The sequence below is a fragment of the Schistocerca piceifrons genome, chromosome 4, assembly GCF_021461385.2.
Source record: "Schistocerca piceifrons isolate TAMUIC-IGC-003096 chromosome 4, iqSchPice1.1, whole genome shotgun sequence".
In the NCBI taxonomy this organism is placed as follows: Eukaryota; Metazoa; Arthropoda; class Insecta; order Orthoptera; family Acrididae; genus Schistocerca; species Schistocerca piceifrons.
In genome coordinates this window covers 31,795,059-31,813,845 of record NC_060141.1, presented here as the reverse complement: position 1 = coordinate 31,813,845, position 18,787 = coordinate 31,795,059, and the positions used below count along the sequence as shown (strand labels likewise).

At 42.8% G+C, this 18,787-nt stretch overlaps 1 protein-coding gene across 1 annotated transcript in view; it reads right to left on the bottom strand.

Moving 5' to 3' along the window:
• Positions 1–10,054: 10,054 nt before the first annotated feature.
• Positions 10,055–18,787, bottom strand: part of LOC124795185 (serine/threonine-protein phosphatase 6 regulatory ankyrin repeat subunit A-like) — a 68,489-nt gene continuing 59,756 nt past the window's right edge. The window contains exons 6-7 of the mRNA XM_047259085.1: positions 15,035–15,245; positions 10,055–10,358 (exon numbers count right to left, since the gene is read on the bottom strand). Coding sequence (XP_047115041.1) covers positions 10,100–10,358; positions 15,035–15,245 — 470 coding nt within the window. The 3' untranslated portion in view covers positions 10,055–10,099. The remainder of the gene's footprint in view (positions 10,359–15,034; positions 15,246–18,787) is intronic.

The following is an 18,787-nucleotide window of genomic DNA, read 5'->3' as shown; positions in this document are numbered from 1 at the left end:
TTGCTGCGCGGTGTGGGATCCTTACCAGGTGGGATTGACGGAGGACATCGAAAGGGTGCAAAAAAGGGCAGCTCGTTTTGTATTATCACGTAATAGGGGAGAGAGTGTGGCAGATATGATACGCGAGTTGGGATGGAAGTCATTAAAGCAAAGACGTTTTTCGTCGCGGCGAGATCTATTTACGAAATTTCAGTCACCAACTTTCTCTTCCGAATGCGAAAATATTTTGTTGAGCCCAACCTACATAGGTAGGAATGATCATCAAAATAAAATAAGAGAAATCAGAGCTCGAACGGAAAGGTTTAGGTGTTCGTTTTTCCCGCGCGCTGTTCGTGAGTGGAATGGTAGAGAGATAGCATGATTGTGGTTCGATGAACCCTCTGCCAAGCACTTAAATGTGAATTGCAGAGTAATCATGTAGATGTAGAAGTAGATGTAGATCTGCCCTTGTTATTGCCTTTCTATTCTGTGATCGGTTATCTCAATATCTGCTCTTTCGATGTTCGTACGATGATTGAGTGAAACAATTTCGGAAGACCGAATTCCTTATTTCGGTTTTCCCTCTATTATCTTCCGTTTTGGTGCGAGTATAGTCTCTGAGGAAATGAATAGATTATTTTGAACCACTTACTGATTTTACGTAAGACTAAAACCTATTAGGGCTTTCACTCAGATCGATTGACAGAATTTTACATTCAAAGTCACTGAACGGTTATTGCTCTCTTCACGCACATTTTCGTTTCTTTCAGCTTTTGTTCCTCAGCTAGGTTTTGGCTTCTCTTGAATCTGTGATGAAGCACTCTTTGTTTACGTGGTAGTTTTCTAATACGGCTATTATACCACGGTGGGTCATAAGACCTTGCTCGGAACATGCTAACCTGAGGCATATTGAACAGTGGTTTTGAATTTTTTCCATTCATGCTCCAAGTCTTTGTCCTCATCACTGAAGTTCTAATGCCGGCTGCCCAAGTACTCTGCAATTTGTATCCTGCCACTCTTGCTAACTAAAAATATTTTCCTACCTTTCTTGACGTCCCGTGTAGAAGCTGTAGTCATAGTTGCTATCACGGCCTTATGACCACTGATACCTTCTTCTACTTTAACTGACTCAGTAAAATCAGGTCTGTTTGTTGCTAGGAGGTCTAAGACGTTACTTTCACCAGTTGATTCTCTTTCTATCATCTCAAAGTAATTTTCTGACGCGACATTCAGAATAATGCCACACGAATCTCTGTTTTTGGCACCAGTTTTGAAATCATGATTCTCCCAGTCTATATTTGGCGAGTTCAAGCGCCCCCCCTCCCCCACTACAACTGTATGATCAGAAAAATTATTAAGGATATTCCCTTCGTTCTCTCTGAATCTCTCTACCACTACAGCTCCTGACTAATGCGGTCTATAAAAGCATCCGATTACCATTGGACGATCTTTGATGCTAACTTCACCCGGATTAATTCACATTCTGGATTTGTGATAATCTTGCTGGATATTATCGAGTTCTTTACTGCAATAAATACGCTGCCACCATTAACGACTGACCTATTCTTATGATAAATATTCCAATTTGAACATAGGATGTCGTTGCTCTTCACTTCCGCTTTCAACTATCTTTCTGTCGCTAATACTATCTGGACATTGTTGTTCTACATCTACATCTACATCTACATGACTACTCTGCAATTCACATTTAAGTGCTTGGCAGAGGGTTCATCGAACCACAATCATACTATCTCTCTACCATTCCACTCACGAACAGCGCGCGGGAAAAACGAACACCTAAACCTTTCTGTTCGAGCTCTGATTTCTCTTATTTTATTTTGATGATCATTCCTACCTATGTAGGTTGGGCTCAACAAAATATTTTCGCATTCGGAAGAGAAAATTGGTGACTGAAATTTCGTAAATAGATCTCGCCGCGACGAAAAACGTCTTTGCTGTAATGACTTCCATCCCAACTCGCGTATCATATCTGCCACTCTCTCTCCCCTATTACGTGATAATACAAAACGAGCTGCCCTTTTTTGCACCCTTTCGATGTCCTCCGTCAATCCCACCTGGTAAGGATCCCACACCGCGCAGCAATATTCTAACAGAGGACGAACGAGTGTAGTGTAAGCTGTTTCTTTAGTGGACTTGTTGCATCTTCTAAGTGTCCTGCCAATGAAACGCAACCTTTGGCTCGCCTTCCCCACAATATCATCTATGTGGTCTTTCCAACTGAAGTTGTTCGTAATTTTAACACCCAGGTACTTAGTTGAATTGACAGCCTTGAGAATTGTACTATTCATCAAGTAATCGAATTCCAACGGATTTCTTTTGGAACTCATGTGGATCACCTCACACTTTTCGTTATTTAGCGTCAACTGCCACCTGCCACACCGTACAGCAATCTTTTCTAGATCGCTTTGTTGTTGTTGTTGTTGTTGTTGTTGTGGTCTTCAGTCCTGAGACTGGTTATAGCCTCCGATATGCGATACTAATTCTAGGACCTTTCCTTGGTTGTCCTTGTAGTTTACTGATACGACATTAACCTTTTCTGTATCGAATCTGTGAGTATGAGGGTTCGATGGTAACCTTGCAGCTGATGTAACTTCGATTTTGACAGGCAATTCGTCTCTGATTCCAAGGCGCGGTTTCTCTAACCTTCAAAATCCCCATGTGCACACAACACTTACTCTGCTACCGTAGCAGCCGCTTGCTGCCTATAGTGCGTGCCTAACCTATTAAGGGGAACCCTACAGTTCTGCACCCAATAACCAAAGTGGAGAAGTTCGCATCCGGTACCGGCGCAGAGCCGTCTGAGCCTCAGGTTTAGACCTTCCACTCTGCTCCAAACCAGAGAGCCGCGGTCGAGCTTAGGTACGACGCTACAAATAGACAGCTTAGCCTGCACTCCGCGCGCGATGCTACTCCACGAAACTAGGCGAGGATGGTCTCAGAACCCAAGCAGCAGGCGTCTTTCGTGCCGAAAAGTACCACTATTTGCAGCCGGTTGTAGCCAGGTCGCTCGATAGCCGCGGGCAGGGTCTCCACGTCAAGGACGAGACCCGTGGCAATCTCTCACGCCCTGTACGCTACTCCAAACAGAGCGCGACACAGTTTATACCAAACGTTACTGCAGTGCATGTGTTATTCTGAACTACGATGCAGTGTTCCTTTGGACTTGCACGCATTGCATCGTAATCCGAAATTAACACAGGCACTGAAACATCGTATTTATCCATCGACACCGGGCAAGCAGCTTTCAAGTAAAATGTCTCCCCTGTACGGGAATAGATAAAATGGATGTACGAGTACAGGCTGTAGACACACGGTTGACGAAATATGCATAAGCAGGAAATCCGGGTTCGCGTCCCGGTCCGGTACAAATTTTCATTGTCGTCATTCCATTGTACACCTGATGGTTGTCCAAATTCGCAACTGAGAATACATTTTTGTACAGCTTAAACCAATCCCTCACCTTTTGACGATATGCAAACAGAAGCCATTCATTGGACACACTGCAAGAGACCAAGCCACACAGTGTTAACTGGGTAGGCAGCGAGGTGAGTTCCGGATAACGTACCGCGAATTCGAAAATACACTCGCGTATATTATGAAAATTCGTGAGTGAAAGTAACCAACTGCACTTCATATTTGACAACTGTTAATAGTAAATGTGTGTACAGAACTAATTATTGATTACTCGTTATTCTATGATTAAGATCAAAATATTTTTCTGACCTAGTGCTGCAGTTAAGTACAAATAAATGGCGTTGTGCTGTTGTAAAGAGGTTTATACACAAGAAACAGAGTTCCGTATAGTAATGTTACTAAAGCTTCTCAGTGATAAAGTCGCAAATTTCTTGATAATAATTTATGTTTGCATGTTCATGAGCAGTGAACAAACAACACTTGTTATTAGTTAGCGAATACTGTACATCTCCATAAAAATGCTTTCGTCCTATGCATCACAATATTCAAAAAATATTGTAATTAAGCATTAATCGAAATATTACTGCTTTCTGCATAACGCGATTTGAATTACGATACGGCAGGCCTAATACGGTGAGTGGTTTCAGCACTGACGAATATTTGTGTTGGCTTAGTCCCACATGTTGTCCACGACGTACTGATGTTCAAGAAACTGTGTGTAAGGTGCGTTCAAAAAACATTAGACAGCAGAAATAAAAGAAAGGCGCTCAGATGCGTGCAGGGAGCTTTCGCAACAGTACGAGGCTGAAGGGGAGCCAGTTCTTTACTGTATTGTATCTGGAGACAAAAGTTGGGTGCATATTTAACCCACTGTAAGAAGCTCTTAGTGGTTGAAGGTCTGCTGATGATGAAGTCCAGGCAGCAGTGCGTAACCGGTTACTCACATGCCCCTAAGAATTCCTTGCTCATGCAACTGAGGAGCTTGTCCGGCGCTGGCACAAGTACATGGGACATGAGGGGGATTACGTTGAAAAATAAATAAGTATTGTATTCCATTGTGGAATTCATTCTTTAAAAGAAGTCCGTTTTTACATTGAATGATCCTTGTATTTCAGTGGGTACTTGCTAGTCTTTTCAGCAGAAAAATACACAATTTTAAGTGTTTGAGGTGCAGTATAGTTATTTCACTGTGGCAATTGACGACACAGTTTTCTTCTGGTGAGGCGTACATTATGACACTTATACGACCTATTCTGTATAGAACTGGTGATGGAAATTTTTCCATCACTATGATTCGAAGCGGCTACCTCTAGGTCGAACACCAGTACATTGGCGCACCTCGATATTCCAGAGAACAGAGGTGTGTGTTTTCAAAGTAAAGTCTGTCAAACACTAGCTGTCACACTTAACACTAGGCTAAAATCTCAAAGGCGATAGGTTTCACGATGTTAACATGAGGAACAGTCACAGATGGAAAGATTCAGGCCCGGTGAGGTCACTCGAAGTCACCGGAACGCCATAACCGGATTGCTGGGAACTGTGATTGTTTGTGAGGATTCGATGTTATGCCAGTTAGTTGTGATCTTAATCCCGACAAGAGAACGTAACTTACCCAGACAATACCTCACCGAAGAAAACCTTCGCTGTACTGCTGGCCCCATCAGAAACACAAGTCCTGTTGACATCAAACTCCACTACACCAGTCTGCACCTCGATCTTAGTGGAAGAACAGAAAGAAAGCTGGTCGTCTGCACGTTGACTCGCCATGCTGTCCAGCGCAGCTGTACCTGCCTACGTTGCACACACAGAATGCTGGTTAGCGTACTAGACAAGGTGCAGCAATCTCATTAAGGGTAGAACGTCAAGCATACTCCATGACGTCAGCAGTCTCTCACATGATTTTACTGAAACTATTTATTACAAAAAATTGGTATTTCCGGCACATTTCTTGTATATGTCAGCTTCATGGTGAAGTGCCCATCATTTCGATACTGGTCATACTTATTGTGATACAACTATTTGAAGAAGACACTGCACGAGATTCGAAAGTTTGCAATGAAAAATAGAGGTCGCTAAGATCTTTTGTTGGTGCATATTACACTATACGTTGATGCAAATGAAATTTAGCTAAGATATTGAAATTTTCTTTAGACTTGAGTGGAGGTCTCTATCTTTCTCTAGTCTCGAAAAAATGAATTTTATGTAGGGCGTTCCCTTCCAATCGAATGCACTCGACAATGAAATATTCCCAACATATTTCATATCTCCAAAAGCATTCGAGATACTGAAGTGAGATTTTGGAAAAGTGATAAGACACAAAGAAGAGAGTATTTTGTCATATGGTTAACGTATGGAACTTTCTTAGCTATGTCGATATAACTGATGCTATAGATTTATTTGATTTTTTTCAATCCAGTACCGTAATTTTTAATAAGTGATCGATGGCTAGTGAAAAGAGGGTTTGCTGGTATGAAAACAAATATGAAATTTTTTCTCTTATGTTACTGCAGACGAACACAATGAGTTTTTCTCTAAGGTATTGACCTCTCTGGTCGACACGTGCTTATTTAATAAGACACACTGTTTCAAGATTCTGTCGCAATTGGCACTGCAGGGTGAGTTTGTGCAAATTATACTGCGTTTTGGCAGAACAAGCGAAATTAAACCTGTTAACAAGATAAATGTAGTCGTTAGTCGTCCTTCAAATGAAGGAAGATTAGCAGTTCAGACAAAAATAAATCGCCTGTCGTGTTGTAAATTTGGCGTATTTTTAACAGGGAACGACCGGAATGGAAACTTAACGAAAGATTTTCTTCCTGTTCTTCATCTGAGAAATACGGAAACTATTTGCAGCAAATACTACACCATATTTCTGTTCTTGTCCTCATTCAGAGTGAAGTGGTAAACTTCCTCACCATAATTATCTTTTGGTGTGTTAAAGATAGATTATATATATATTTATAATGTATTTAACCTTAACGAGTAGTCTCAAGTGGTTTATAAAGTAATGACTATCATTTCTTCTTAACTTTGTTATCCACAAATAAACAGGTATCAAATTTGTAATTTCTAATAGAACAATGCTGTATTTTCGCTGCAGAACGGAACTGACCCAATAAATCTCTTTCATAACTCTGAAGCTGTGGACTCACTGACAGCTTGCAGAACCTTCCCAACTACTCACCAAATTAGTAAATCATCGATGAATTAAAAGATATTTATAGTAAGAAGATCCACTCGCTCATTCTATATAGGGTTAGGAACAGAAAGATGGTACGCTACTTGCTGTACATTTTCAAATGTCAAAGATAACTGAAGAGTATAGAGAAGTGTTCATTGCTTAAGATGAACTACGTTACAGAATTCCCTTGGAGTTACAACAGACTTGGTGTTTTTTTTTCATTTGATTTGTTAAACTTTTTTCAGAAGTGTCATCAGTAATGAATTCTAGATAAAATTATCAAGATGGCACGTTAAGTGTTGCTTCTTTTGCCAAAACACAACAGAAATTGAAAAAACGTAATGATTGTATGTGTTAATGAAAAGGTAGTTTACAAGGCACACAGTGAGGTTACAAATATTTTTTATTAAACTGTTCTTTTTTTCTAAATCGCTAGAACAAGGTCGTTCAGTAGTTCTTATACAAGCACTTGCCATTCTCACAATAATCCGATGGTGTACTTGCGTCAATATCAGGGTGCTTCTCCAGCGACATCAGTGGGTTAACGCCTTTGTTTTTATAGTCATCTTTGTGTTCTATTTTTATTGTGTTTTGGCAAAAGAAGCAAAATTTAATCTGGCGTCTAGGTAAATGTATTGTATGTGAATTCATCACTGACCACAATTCTGAAAAAATTTAATAAATTAGATGAAAATAAATCACCAAATCTGCTTTTATTCCAGAGGAGTCCTGTAACCCAGTGTATCTTAACCAATGAACAGGTGGGACTGAAAATTAGCGAAGGATTTTATTTATACACTTCAGTTATCTTTGATATTAGAAAATGTACAGCAAATAGCATACCGTCTTTGGGTTCCTATCCCTGTACAGAGTGAGCCAGTGAATTTCTTACTGTAAATTTCTTTTAATTCATCAATGGTATTGACTCTGATGAATAGTTGGCAAGGTTCTGCAAGTTCTCAGTGTGCGCACAGCTTCAGAGTTAGGAAAGAGTTTTATTAGGTCAGGTCTACTCGACAAGAAAAGTGCAACATTGTTCTATTAGGAATTGCAATTTTGATGCCTGTTCATCTGAAGATAACAATGTTATGAAAATATGATAGTCTGTACTTTATGAACCACTCGATACTACTCATTATGGTTCAAATAGATTACAAATATATATATATAATCTACCTGTAACACATCAAAATATGATTAAGCTGTGAATGTTCACCACTTAACACTGAATAGGGAGAGGAACAGAGATATGGTATAGTATTTGCTGCGAATAGTTTTCATATTTCTGAGATGAAGAACAGGATGAAAATCCTTTTCCACTCCAGTTGTTCCCAATTAAAAATACGATATGTTACAGAATTCCGCAAAATTTGCAACACATTGAGGATTTATTTTTGTCTGAATCGTCAACTGTTTCTCATTTGAAGAGGCATTATCACTTATGAGTAATGACTACATTTATTTTATTGGCAGGTTTAATTTTGCTTGTTTTGCCGAAACACAGCATAATTTGCACAAACTCACCTTACAGTAGCTATTGCGACAGAATCTTGAAATAGTGTGTCTTATTAAACAAGTAATTGGCGACAGAAAATCTGATTGTGTCGGTCTGCAGCAACACAAGAGAAGAAATTTCATGTTTGGTTTCATACCAGGAAGCGAATTCTCTTTTGACAAGCCATTGAAGACTTATTAAAAAATACAGAACTGGATTGAAAACAATTAAATTTATAGCATCTGCTACATCGACGTAGAAAAGAAAGGTCCAATGTTAACCGTATCGTAAAAAATCTCCTCTTTGAGTGCTACTATTTGCCAAATTTTCGCTTCGATATCTTGAACAGATTAGGAGGTTCGAGATGTGATAGAATTATTTTATTCTCACACGTGTTCCATCGGTAACGAAGAAGCTACATATCATACATTTTTTTCAAGATTGGAGACAGAGACTTCCAAGTCCAAAGAAAAATTTAATATCTTAGCTAAATTTCATTTGCAGCAACACATGCGAAATGTGCATTAAACGCAAATCATAGTGATTCGTGTTTTTCATTGCAGATTTTTCGAATTTCTTGCAGTGTCTTCCTTAAATGCGAAATGATCTTTATGCAGATGGCGGGCACTTCACCACGAAGCTGACACTTAAAGCTATAAGTGACGTAAAAATCGAATTCCTTTGCCGAATAGTTTCTGTAAAACTGTTCGAGAATGATTGCAGGGCGCACGCCTCTACTGTGTCAGCGCAGCGCATTGGCAACCAGCGCGTTGAAAGCGGCCAAAGAATGTCGCGTTCAGTCTGGCTCGCCGGTTTCCGCGAGACTGCGCTGGTCAGTGGTCGGTAGCACCACCCGGCTGTCATTGCGTGCTGCCTCATGAGACAACGAGGGGGTGATTTTTGGGCTAGGTCAAACCGCCTGGCGCTGGGGCCCCCTGGACAGGTAGCCTGCTGTCTTTCTATGTACACTATTAGGGTTGTGAAGTGGCTATTAATAGGAGTCGCTAGGATGGTCATGTGCCATGGGGTCTGTTGATCTTGCCATTCACACGAATATCCATCCAATTAAATGTTACACATATTGTATTTTTATTTTCATCAGAGTGACAATATTTGGAGAAATTATAGACCCCTGCAGTCATTCTTTGCACTTTAAATTAATGACGTGAGGCAGTGAATAGACGACTACTTCATTTGCAAGGGGGAGGCTCATTATATAAGACCAGACCTATTTACAGCTTACGTGAAACTAAGTTTCATTTTCTGCCGACTCTGACATAATTTATGGGCTCAAATGGCGTCTTCTGTTTCATCACCCGTCTTGTTATCGTTACTGAACTGGATAAACACGTATGGTACATTGTGAATCTACACTATGAGAGTGATCGAGTTCACAATAATGAAAAATTTTCTACAATAAGGACAGCAAGAACCATATCCATTTCGAGGAACGTATATTTTTTTAGTACCTGAAGTACAGATTGCTATATAATGTTATATGAGCCAGGCTTCTTTCCAACTCTTACAGATATTGGAGACTTTCTCCACCCCCAGAAAACCACAGTCCTTCCATGTCATATTGCACATTCATAAGATAATAATACTGTCGAGGCAGCCACGCTTCTTTAAATTGGGTCAACAAAGCAGGGTAGGCTGTAAGTTGTTGTTCCACGTCATGCTGGTGACTGAACAATGAAGGTAGCATTTCCTTTTATTTTCAAATATTTTTAATGTGGTTATGCATTGTTGGGTGTGGAACTCAGCTGCTCTTTTGCGGACGAGTTTCATTGCACACTACTTAACTGACTGCATCATGGCAACACTCGTTTCCTCTTGCGTTTTCTTAAGTGGTGCCGGGGCTGCTCGGCCATCGTGTAGAACAGCAATAGCTTCTAACTGACACAGAAAATGGGGGGTGCACTTGACAGTGGTTTTTATTGTATCAAAAACCTGAAGAAATGAAATGATTTATCATTATCTTTTATTAGGTACTCCTTATATATTGCTTTTCATTTCTTAGCATCTGCAAGTCTCTTCCTTGAGGCAGCAACCTTCTCGAATATTGCCTCGTACTTCCTCGCCTTGCCGCCTAGCCTGCGAGCCAAGTCCATTGGGAGCTGCCCTTGGCTGTTCCTGGCCCTGTGGTCCGCCCCGGCCTCCAGCAGGAGTCTCACCAGCCTCACGCGGTTGGCGTCGACGGCGGCGTGCAGCGGCGTGTTGCCCTCGCAGTCCCGCGACTCGACGTCGCACCCAGCGCTCACCAGCAGCCTGCAACAATGCTCCTGTATATTATAGAGGGAGAGGGGCGTTCACAAGGAAACGAGCCCGAGGCATAATTACAGAAACCAGTCCTTGTGTGTTAGAAGTTGCTGTGGCCTTCTCCACCAGACATCACGGCGCCTACAGTATCAGCAACCAAACTGACAGCCTGCAGCCACGGGTTGCCCGCCTCGCAGGCACACCGAAGCACTACACAACCGACAGGCAATATTGATGAACGGCCACAGCAACAACCACAACAACAACACCCACAGCAAAGACACCAGCGACCACCAGGGGCCACTACCGGCCCACATAAACATAAGGAAGAGGTCGCTGCAGATCCCGGAACTATTTTCACACGTCAAACCACGTGATGGAAAATATCATCTGCCGAAGCACTATAAAGGCCGGCGGTCGGCCTCACATTGGCAGTTCATCGACTGCCAGCAGACTTGGATAGCTGCCGCCCCAGCAGCCCGGCTTGGATCTTCTCGTTGATATCTGGATTAGGCTTGGTATATTGGAGAAGTCTCTGGCGGAGACTAGTGGGAAATTATTTCAGTTGTTTTCTATCTTATTCTTGTATGTAGTTGTGATTCGAAGACGGATCACTGTTTTGTGTTGGTGTTATACTTGGAGAATTTGTTTTGGTTAATTGAACAGTCCAATAAATTGTTTTCAGACTTTGATCGTTAGTTTCTTCTGCTTACACAGACATATCAGAAGTACTGACCCTGGCTGTTGATACTGGGACACAAGGCGATGAATGTGTGTCTCATAAAATTCCCGGGGCTGCAGTATTAACCAGTTCCACACGTACCGCTCGACGTCGTCGTCCGAGGTGAATCGTTTGTTCCTTAGAGCCCTTTAAAGGGGACCAAAAATGGCGTAATCACAGGGAGAGAGGTCTGGACTGTATGGAGGGTGGCCGAGAACCTCCCATCTGAATTTCTGCAGGAATGCCGCGACTGTGTCGGTCCTATGAGGTTTTGCATTGTCGTGGAGCAGAATGACCCCACAGGTGAGATTGGCTGGTTGTTTTGATTTGATCGCTTGGCAAAGGGTGGTCGAGGTTTGCGAGTAACGCTGGGCATTCACTGTTGCCCCGTGCTGAAGGAAATGAATCAGAAGGGGACCATCTTGGTCAAAGAAGAACGTCAGCATATGGACAAACGGTTCAGCTCGGACGACGACGCCCAGCTGTACGTGTGGAACTGGTTAATATCGCAGCCCTGGGAATTTTATGTGACAGCCGTTCACTGCCTTGTGTCACAGTGGGACAAGTGTCTCAACAGCCAGAGTCAATACTTCCAACCTACAGGTACTGGTTTCTTTTTGAACGCCCCTTATGTTATCCTATCCGTACCATACAGCTGCACCATTGTTGCTTTTATAATGGTGGAAATATTCTAGGTGAAAAGTGGGACCTGCATTCGCGAAATACTAGTGTTTCTCTTTCAAACGTAACTGTTCACTGTAAGTAATGATCGTGTATTGACCGCGTTTTTGTGTTGTTCACGACGTCGAGAGTGAGACTCACTGTTGGCATGTAGCACACTACACATTCATAGCTTCAAGGTGGTCTTAACCTCGTCGTTTGCCTGACAGAGCATCATCAGTCTTGTGATAACACTCTCATTCTTTGGGACGAAGCTACTTTGCTGTTTCCAGCTGCTTATCAGGAATAACCTCTACCAGTTTCAGACACTTATCTATAGTCTAACCCTCAACAACTGAGCTGAAGTGCATCCTGAGTTTACTCGAAGTTCTTCGGCGGTTACCACACGTCCTCGACATACCCACATCAACTGAAATTATATGCTCTAAGTCAAAAAGACGCACCATGAAGGAATTAGCCGAATGGAGCGAAAATATGTAGATGTTGTTTACATGTACAGACAAACAAATGATTAGTTTCAGAAAAATTGGATGATTTATTCAAGAAAAAATAAATTGATCGTATGGCATTGATGGCTGGGAACTCGCTAGGGGAAGTTTGGCCGCCGAAGGGCAAATCATTTCAGTTGACGCCACTTAGAGCGATTTGCGTGCCGACGTGCTTAATTGGAGACAGATCCGGTAATCGAGGAGGCCAAGGCAACTTGTCGACACTCTGTAGAGTAAATGGGTTACAACAGCTATATGTGGGCGAGCGTTACCCTGTTAGAAAACACCCCCTGGAATGCTGCTCATGAATGGCAGCACAACAGGTCGAATCACCAGACTGACGTACAACTTTGCAGTCAGGGTGCGTGGGATAACCACGAGAGAGCTCCTGCTGTCATACAAAATCGCACCTCAGACCATAACTCCAGGTGTGGGTCCAGTATGTGTAGCACACAAACAGGTTGCTTGCAGGTTTTGAACTGGCCTCCTCTAACCAATACATTGCCATGAGTGGTATCGGGGCAGAACCAGCTTTCATCAGAAAACAGAACAGACCTCAAAATGCCCTCCAATGAGCTCTCACTTGACAGCACTGATATATGAGGATGGTATCTGTTCTTTCGGACATGTCTGAAAGAGCAGATACCATCTTCATATAGTTAAGGCTAACTGGTCACTGACCTCCTTCCTCTGTGCAGATGCACACACATTGCCCAAACTCTTATGGGACTCGCTGAGATTGTCTACCACGAGCAATGAGTGTAATGGGTAGGGGAACTACGAATGTAGTCTGTGGACATTAAGGTGGGACTTTGGGTGTCACAGGGAGTGTGCAAGGGATAAGTCCCTGCAGTCGCATTATCCTCTGTGCCCTCGGTGGCTCAGGTCTGCCATGTGAGCAGGAGATCCCGAGTTCGAGTCACTGTCGGGGCACACATTTTCAACTGTCCCCGTTTATGTACAACGCCTGTCGGCAGCTTAGGGTCTTGATTTAACTATCATTTCATGACAGCACTGAAGTCGCAAATGGCAGTGGTTTGGGGTCAGTGGAATCCACGTTACAGGGCTTCTAGCTCACAGGTGTTTCTGAATTAACCGATTTGTAAGAGTTCCTTGTGTCACTGTGGTACTGGCTACTGCTCAGATTGCTGCTGCAGATGCAGTACGATGCGCTGAGCCATACATCAACATGATGGTCTTCCCTCTCGATAGTGCCTCATAGCTGTCTCGAACCCAATTTTCTTGCGGCCGTACATTCTCCTGACCACCACTGCCCGCAATAATGTACAGTGGCTAAATTCCTGCGAAGCCTTTCTGCAGTATCGCAGAAGGAATATATAGCTTCTCGTAGCGCAATTACACGACCTCGTTCAGACTCAGTGAGGTGTTGGTAATGGCGCCTTTGTCGCCTTAAAGGCGTTCTTGACTAACATCAACTCACCACGTTCAATCGCAAAGGCGACTAACGGCCGTTACAGTTACAATGTGTGTTTAAAGGAAACCTGATTGGTATCCTCTTAGTAGCACTATTAACGCCACTCTTATGTGACTGGTGCGAAATTTGAGTAGACATCGTCTTTCAGATGTAAAAACACGCCTACCAGCTTTCGTTTATGCTGTACAACTCCTTCTTCGTGTTGTAATTTTTTTTCCGCCAGTGCAGTTGAATGTCCTCCTCCAGACTCCTCTTCCACTGACCCAAAAATTTGTCTCAAGATCTTATTTCGCTAAATCTCTAATTTTGTATTTGATGCCGTATGTAACGCGGTAAAGCTGCGCGACAGAGAGCAGCAATGCACGCGCACGCGCCCGCGTTTGTCCGTGGTGCAAGACTCAAGTTTCACACGGAATTTGTAGTCTCCCCTCCACAACGGCCAAAGGCCGGTCACGTGATTCCACCGCCACCCGGACAGGAGGCGGGGCGTGACTGCCAGCGCTCCTGGTTTTACTCGAGTGTACTATGTTGCCTTTCCCGCCAGAAAACAAACACACTCTCGCCTGCTTTGTGTCTGTAAGCAAAACCAGCAAAGTGCACTACAGCCAGATTGCGCAGATTCTTTTCAGGTTTTTACTACGAGGTGTTTAAAAACGTACAGCCCAATGAGAGCCCAGAAGATTAAGTGACTTAACAAAAGTTTGCACTCTTTTTCCTTTTTGTTTCTCAAAATATTTTTCTTATTAACTTTCGTGTATAGCGAACATGAGTTTCTACTGTGATGTTTTTATCGCTCAAAATAAAGTGTCTGTGACAAAATTGCCGAAGGAGTCGGCTTTAATTTCGTGTACAGCAATTAAAAAGGCTTAAGTTCGTGAAATTTCCACTTTAACATGCTGTAACGAGTTGGCTATTTCTTTGTATATAAACATTTAGCAGATGCAAACAGTTCATTGTTCGTTGTTCGTTTCGTTTCTTTATTAAAGTTGCTGTCTGCTGGTGTTCTTGTGAGATTTTATTCCGCATACTTCAAGCAGTATGTTCATAATATATCCGTGTCTTAGGCTGATATAACATTTCATAGTTTGGCAATACATGGGATATGACTTTTCAGAGTTTTACAGTCGGCTGAAGAATGAGTTTCCAACATTTTGTCCATTTGCTGCTCAAATAGGATACAATAATTATTGAACTGTCAATATTTTCCATACAGTCGTCCTCAGCAAACTGCTGAATGGCAGTCACGCCCCGCCTCCTGTCCGTGTGGAGGTGGAGTCACGTGACCGTTGTGGAGGGGAGACTGCAAATTCCGTGTGAGACTTGAGTCTTGCTTGTCGGCGGCCTCCCCGCCCCAGCTCACCTGGCGACGTCGTGGCGGTCGTCGGCGGAGGCGGCGTGCAGAGGCGTGCGGCCCCTGCTGTCGCGCGCGTCCGCCTCCACCCCAGCGGCGCCCAGCAGCGCCTGCGCCGTCCCCTCGTTCGCCGCGTCGTGCAGGGGTTGGCGGCCCTGCGCGTCGCGCGCGCGCACGTCCGCTCCGTACTGCAGCAGCAGCTCGCACACCGCGCTGCTCCCTGCACAGGCGTCATCCTCTTTGTACACTCACTGTATCCTACCAATGAATCAAAGTCTGTCATCATCTTTACCTACGACTGGGCCTATGTGATCACTTTATACCGTACCTCTACAAAGCAGATTTAGTAGTAGTAGTAGTAGAGGGGTTTTGTGAGCGCACGACAGCAACCGTGATGCACATCTAAAATGTTAAAAAGCAGAGATTGAAACGTAAAATCTGGTGTGCCATCTTTCTTAAAATTAGTCAAATCTAAAATAAGTTTGGGTCTCCGGAGGAGCCAAGGTGGAGATCTGCTCCAACCGCGACGTAAAACACGAAGACCAGCCATAGACAACGCACCGAGGCAATCCTGTGCGCGAATCCCATAGGGCTGCGTCGCACGTTGCCGGTTATGAAACAATCGTGCCAGAGGAGGCTAAGCAACGGTATGGTATGCAGGGGTGTATGGTGTAGAGAAGGCACTTGACAATGTGGAGAGAAATACACACTGATATTTTTAAGTTATAGGAATAAAATAGAGACCGAAAGATTCTTTATTCGTGCAGAAACCAGACTGTAGTTACAAGTGTCGAAGGATGTGAACGAGATACAGCAGTAGAGGAGGAAGGGAGGCAGTGTGTGGTAGCCTATCATCGAAGTTATGTTTGTCAAGCAGGAAAGTAAATCGAGGAAAAATATGGAAAGGGAATTAAATGTGAGGGAGAAGAAATAAAACTGTGAGGTTTTCCAATGACACTGCAATTCTGTCAGAGACGGCAAAGGGCAAGAAAGAACAGTTGAATGAAATGGAAGTAGTGGGGCTGTGTACGTTCACACACAGCCGTCACTGTTGACACATTTCCCTCCATCCTGCGCAATGCTAACAGGTTTCTCCCCTCCTGCTCCTCCCCCCAACCCAATAAAATAAGAGAGTTGTCTTGGGTCATAAAATGGTGGGAAATTCAAGAAGTGGTGGGAAATTCAAGAAGTGGTGGGAAATCCAAAATAGCCCAATTGTTCTACAGGATTTCTTCCATTTCTATTGTATCACAACTCACAGTCCATTGTCCTGGGTGTAAACTGGCAGGAAATCCTAGATGGACACTTATTCTACTGGTTCGAGATCCAATATGGTGGAACTGAAAATTCGGCCACAGTCCTGTGACATCATAGTTCAAGATGGCCAACCTGGGAATATCAGCGCAGCCTCACACAGGTAAGAAACGAGCTTTCCTATGCTTGCAACTATTCATTTTCAACAACTTTTGAACGTCGTACAACTACACAATTTCAACAACTTTTGAAAACAACCGTCGAAACACACATGTAAATTAACGTAAATACAAGACTTTTAATGTGTAAGCAATTACCACTATTCGTGTGGTGTAGGATAGGACAGGAACATTTATTTATTCAAACAAATACCGTGTGGGCGTTATGGTCCAAGTGTTGAGCCACATGTCGTGATTCTTGCAGTAACAGCACCAACCACCACAAAGTCCAGAAGCCCCCCACATGTTGCCAGAGTTGTTTCAGGTACACTGTACAAGTTTTCTGGGAAGCTTTTACACATCCTCCTTACAGTCCTGATCTGTCTCCATGATGTTTCCATGTTTTTGGGAAACCTGAAGAAAGACAATTTGTGGCCATCGATTTGCTTCTGACGCAGAGGTGCATGCTTGGCAAAATCATGTTTCCATGCGAAACTGCCAACATTTTTCCTTGAAGAAATTGACCATCTTGCTTCACAATGGAATAAATACAGTGTGTTTGAAAAAGAACTCCCAAGTTTTAATGTGTCCTAGAGCCTATACAAAGTGATATACACTATTATAGTTTGTGGTGTTTGATTCATCAACTCTCCAAGTTTGGCTCCCCTGCAGTTGGCAGGTCTGCTTGACCTTGAGATGGCACCAGTGCTGTTTTTTTCCTCTGTTTCCTCTGTTCCCTCAGTTTAGTCCAACTGTGTGTGCAGTGCAGTGCAGTGCAGAGCAACTCGGCGACAATGTGTACTCCACAACAGAAAGTGCTGTGTTTTATTCGGCTTGTGAAAACTGAGAAACTTATAACAGTGCAACGCAGGTTTGTACGTCAGTATGGTGGTGAACCACCTACAGCAAAACCTATCCATCATTGGCAAAAGTCTTTCAAAAAAGCGGTAGTGTTTTGAAAGCAAAATCACCAGGTAGATCGAGAAATTCTGAAGATGTTGTTGAACAGATCCTTGTTTCGTGTGTTTGGAGCCAAAATATGTCATTGACCAGATGTAGTCTACAATCAGGAGTGCCTAAAGGTACTGTGTATGATGTTGTGTGTAAAAGACTGAAGTTGCGGGCCTACAAATTGCAACTGTTGCATGAAATAAAACCTACTGATAAAATCGAAAGGTATGAGTTTGCTGTTGACTTTCTGCACAGAACTGATGATGATGTAAATTTTTTAAAAAAGATTCTCTTTTCTGATGAGGCTACATTTCATGTTAGTGGAACAGTTAATCGTCATAACCACAGAATTTGGGGGGGGGGGGGGGGGGGGGGGCAGATCATCCACATGAAGTTATTCAGCATCAACGTTACTGTCCAAAAGTTAATGTCTGGTGCGATTTAATGGAAGATCGTGTGATTTTTGTAGAAAAAACAATAAACGGGGACGTTTACTGCGACATGTTGACAGAGACGTCTTTCCCCAAATGGACCAAATCGAGGAGGAAAAGGGGCCCATGTTTTTCCAACAAGATGGCGCCCCACCTCATTACAGTAAACATGTGCATGCAGCTCTTGACACTCGCTTTCCAGGACAGACAGGCTGGCCCAACACCTTGGCCACCACGAAGCCCAGACTTAAACCCATTGGAATTTTTCTTTTGGGGCCACATAAAAACTGTTGTGTAAAGTGGGAAGATCAGACACATCAACCATTTATGGGAAAGAATCGTCGTGGCAGTTGGGACAGTTACATCTGAAATGTTGGTGAATACGTGGCGGGAAGTGGAATATCGCCTCGACGTGTGCAGGGCAACAGATGGATCACACGTTGACGTCTACTAACATTAAACAAAACTTGAAGGAATTCTCTTTCATGATATTTACTCATTGATGTAATTTTTCATTAACTTCCCCATTAAATTTATACTTATAACGGGGGAGTTCTTTTTCAAACACCCTGTACATTGACAGTTATGACGACTATTTTTGAAACAATTAACCGTTACTTACCATCTGTCTCGTTTTCTTTTGACTGTTCATTATACTTATACTTATAACGGGGGAGTTCTTTTTCAAACACCCTGTACATTGACAGTTATGACGACTATTTTTGAAACAATTAACCGTTTACTTACCATCTGTCTCGTTTTCTTTTGACTGTTCATTATACTTATATATACTTATACTTATATATACTTATATATGTGCTGGGTCGCTTTTGAAACAAATTGCACCAGCAAGAAACTGAACAAATCAATAACGCACTGGACCATCTCTGGGCCTTATACAAGCAGTTATTCGGCTTGGTATTCATTGATAGAGTTGTTGGATGCCCTCCTGAAGGATGTCGTGCCAA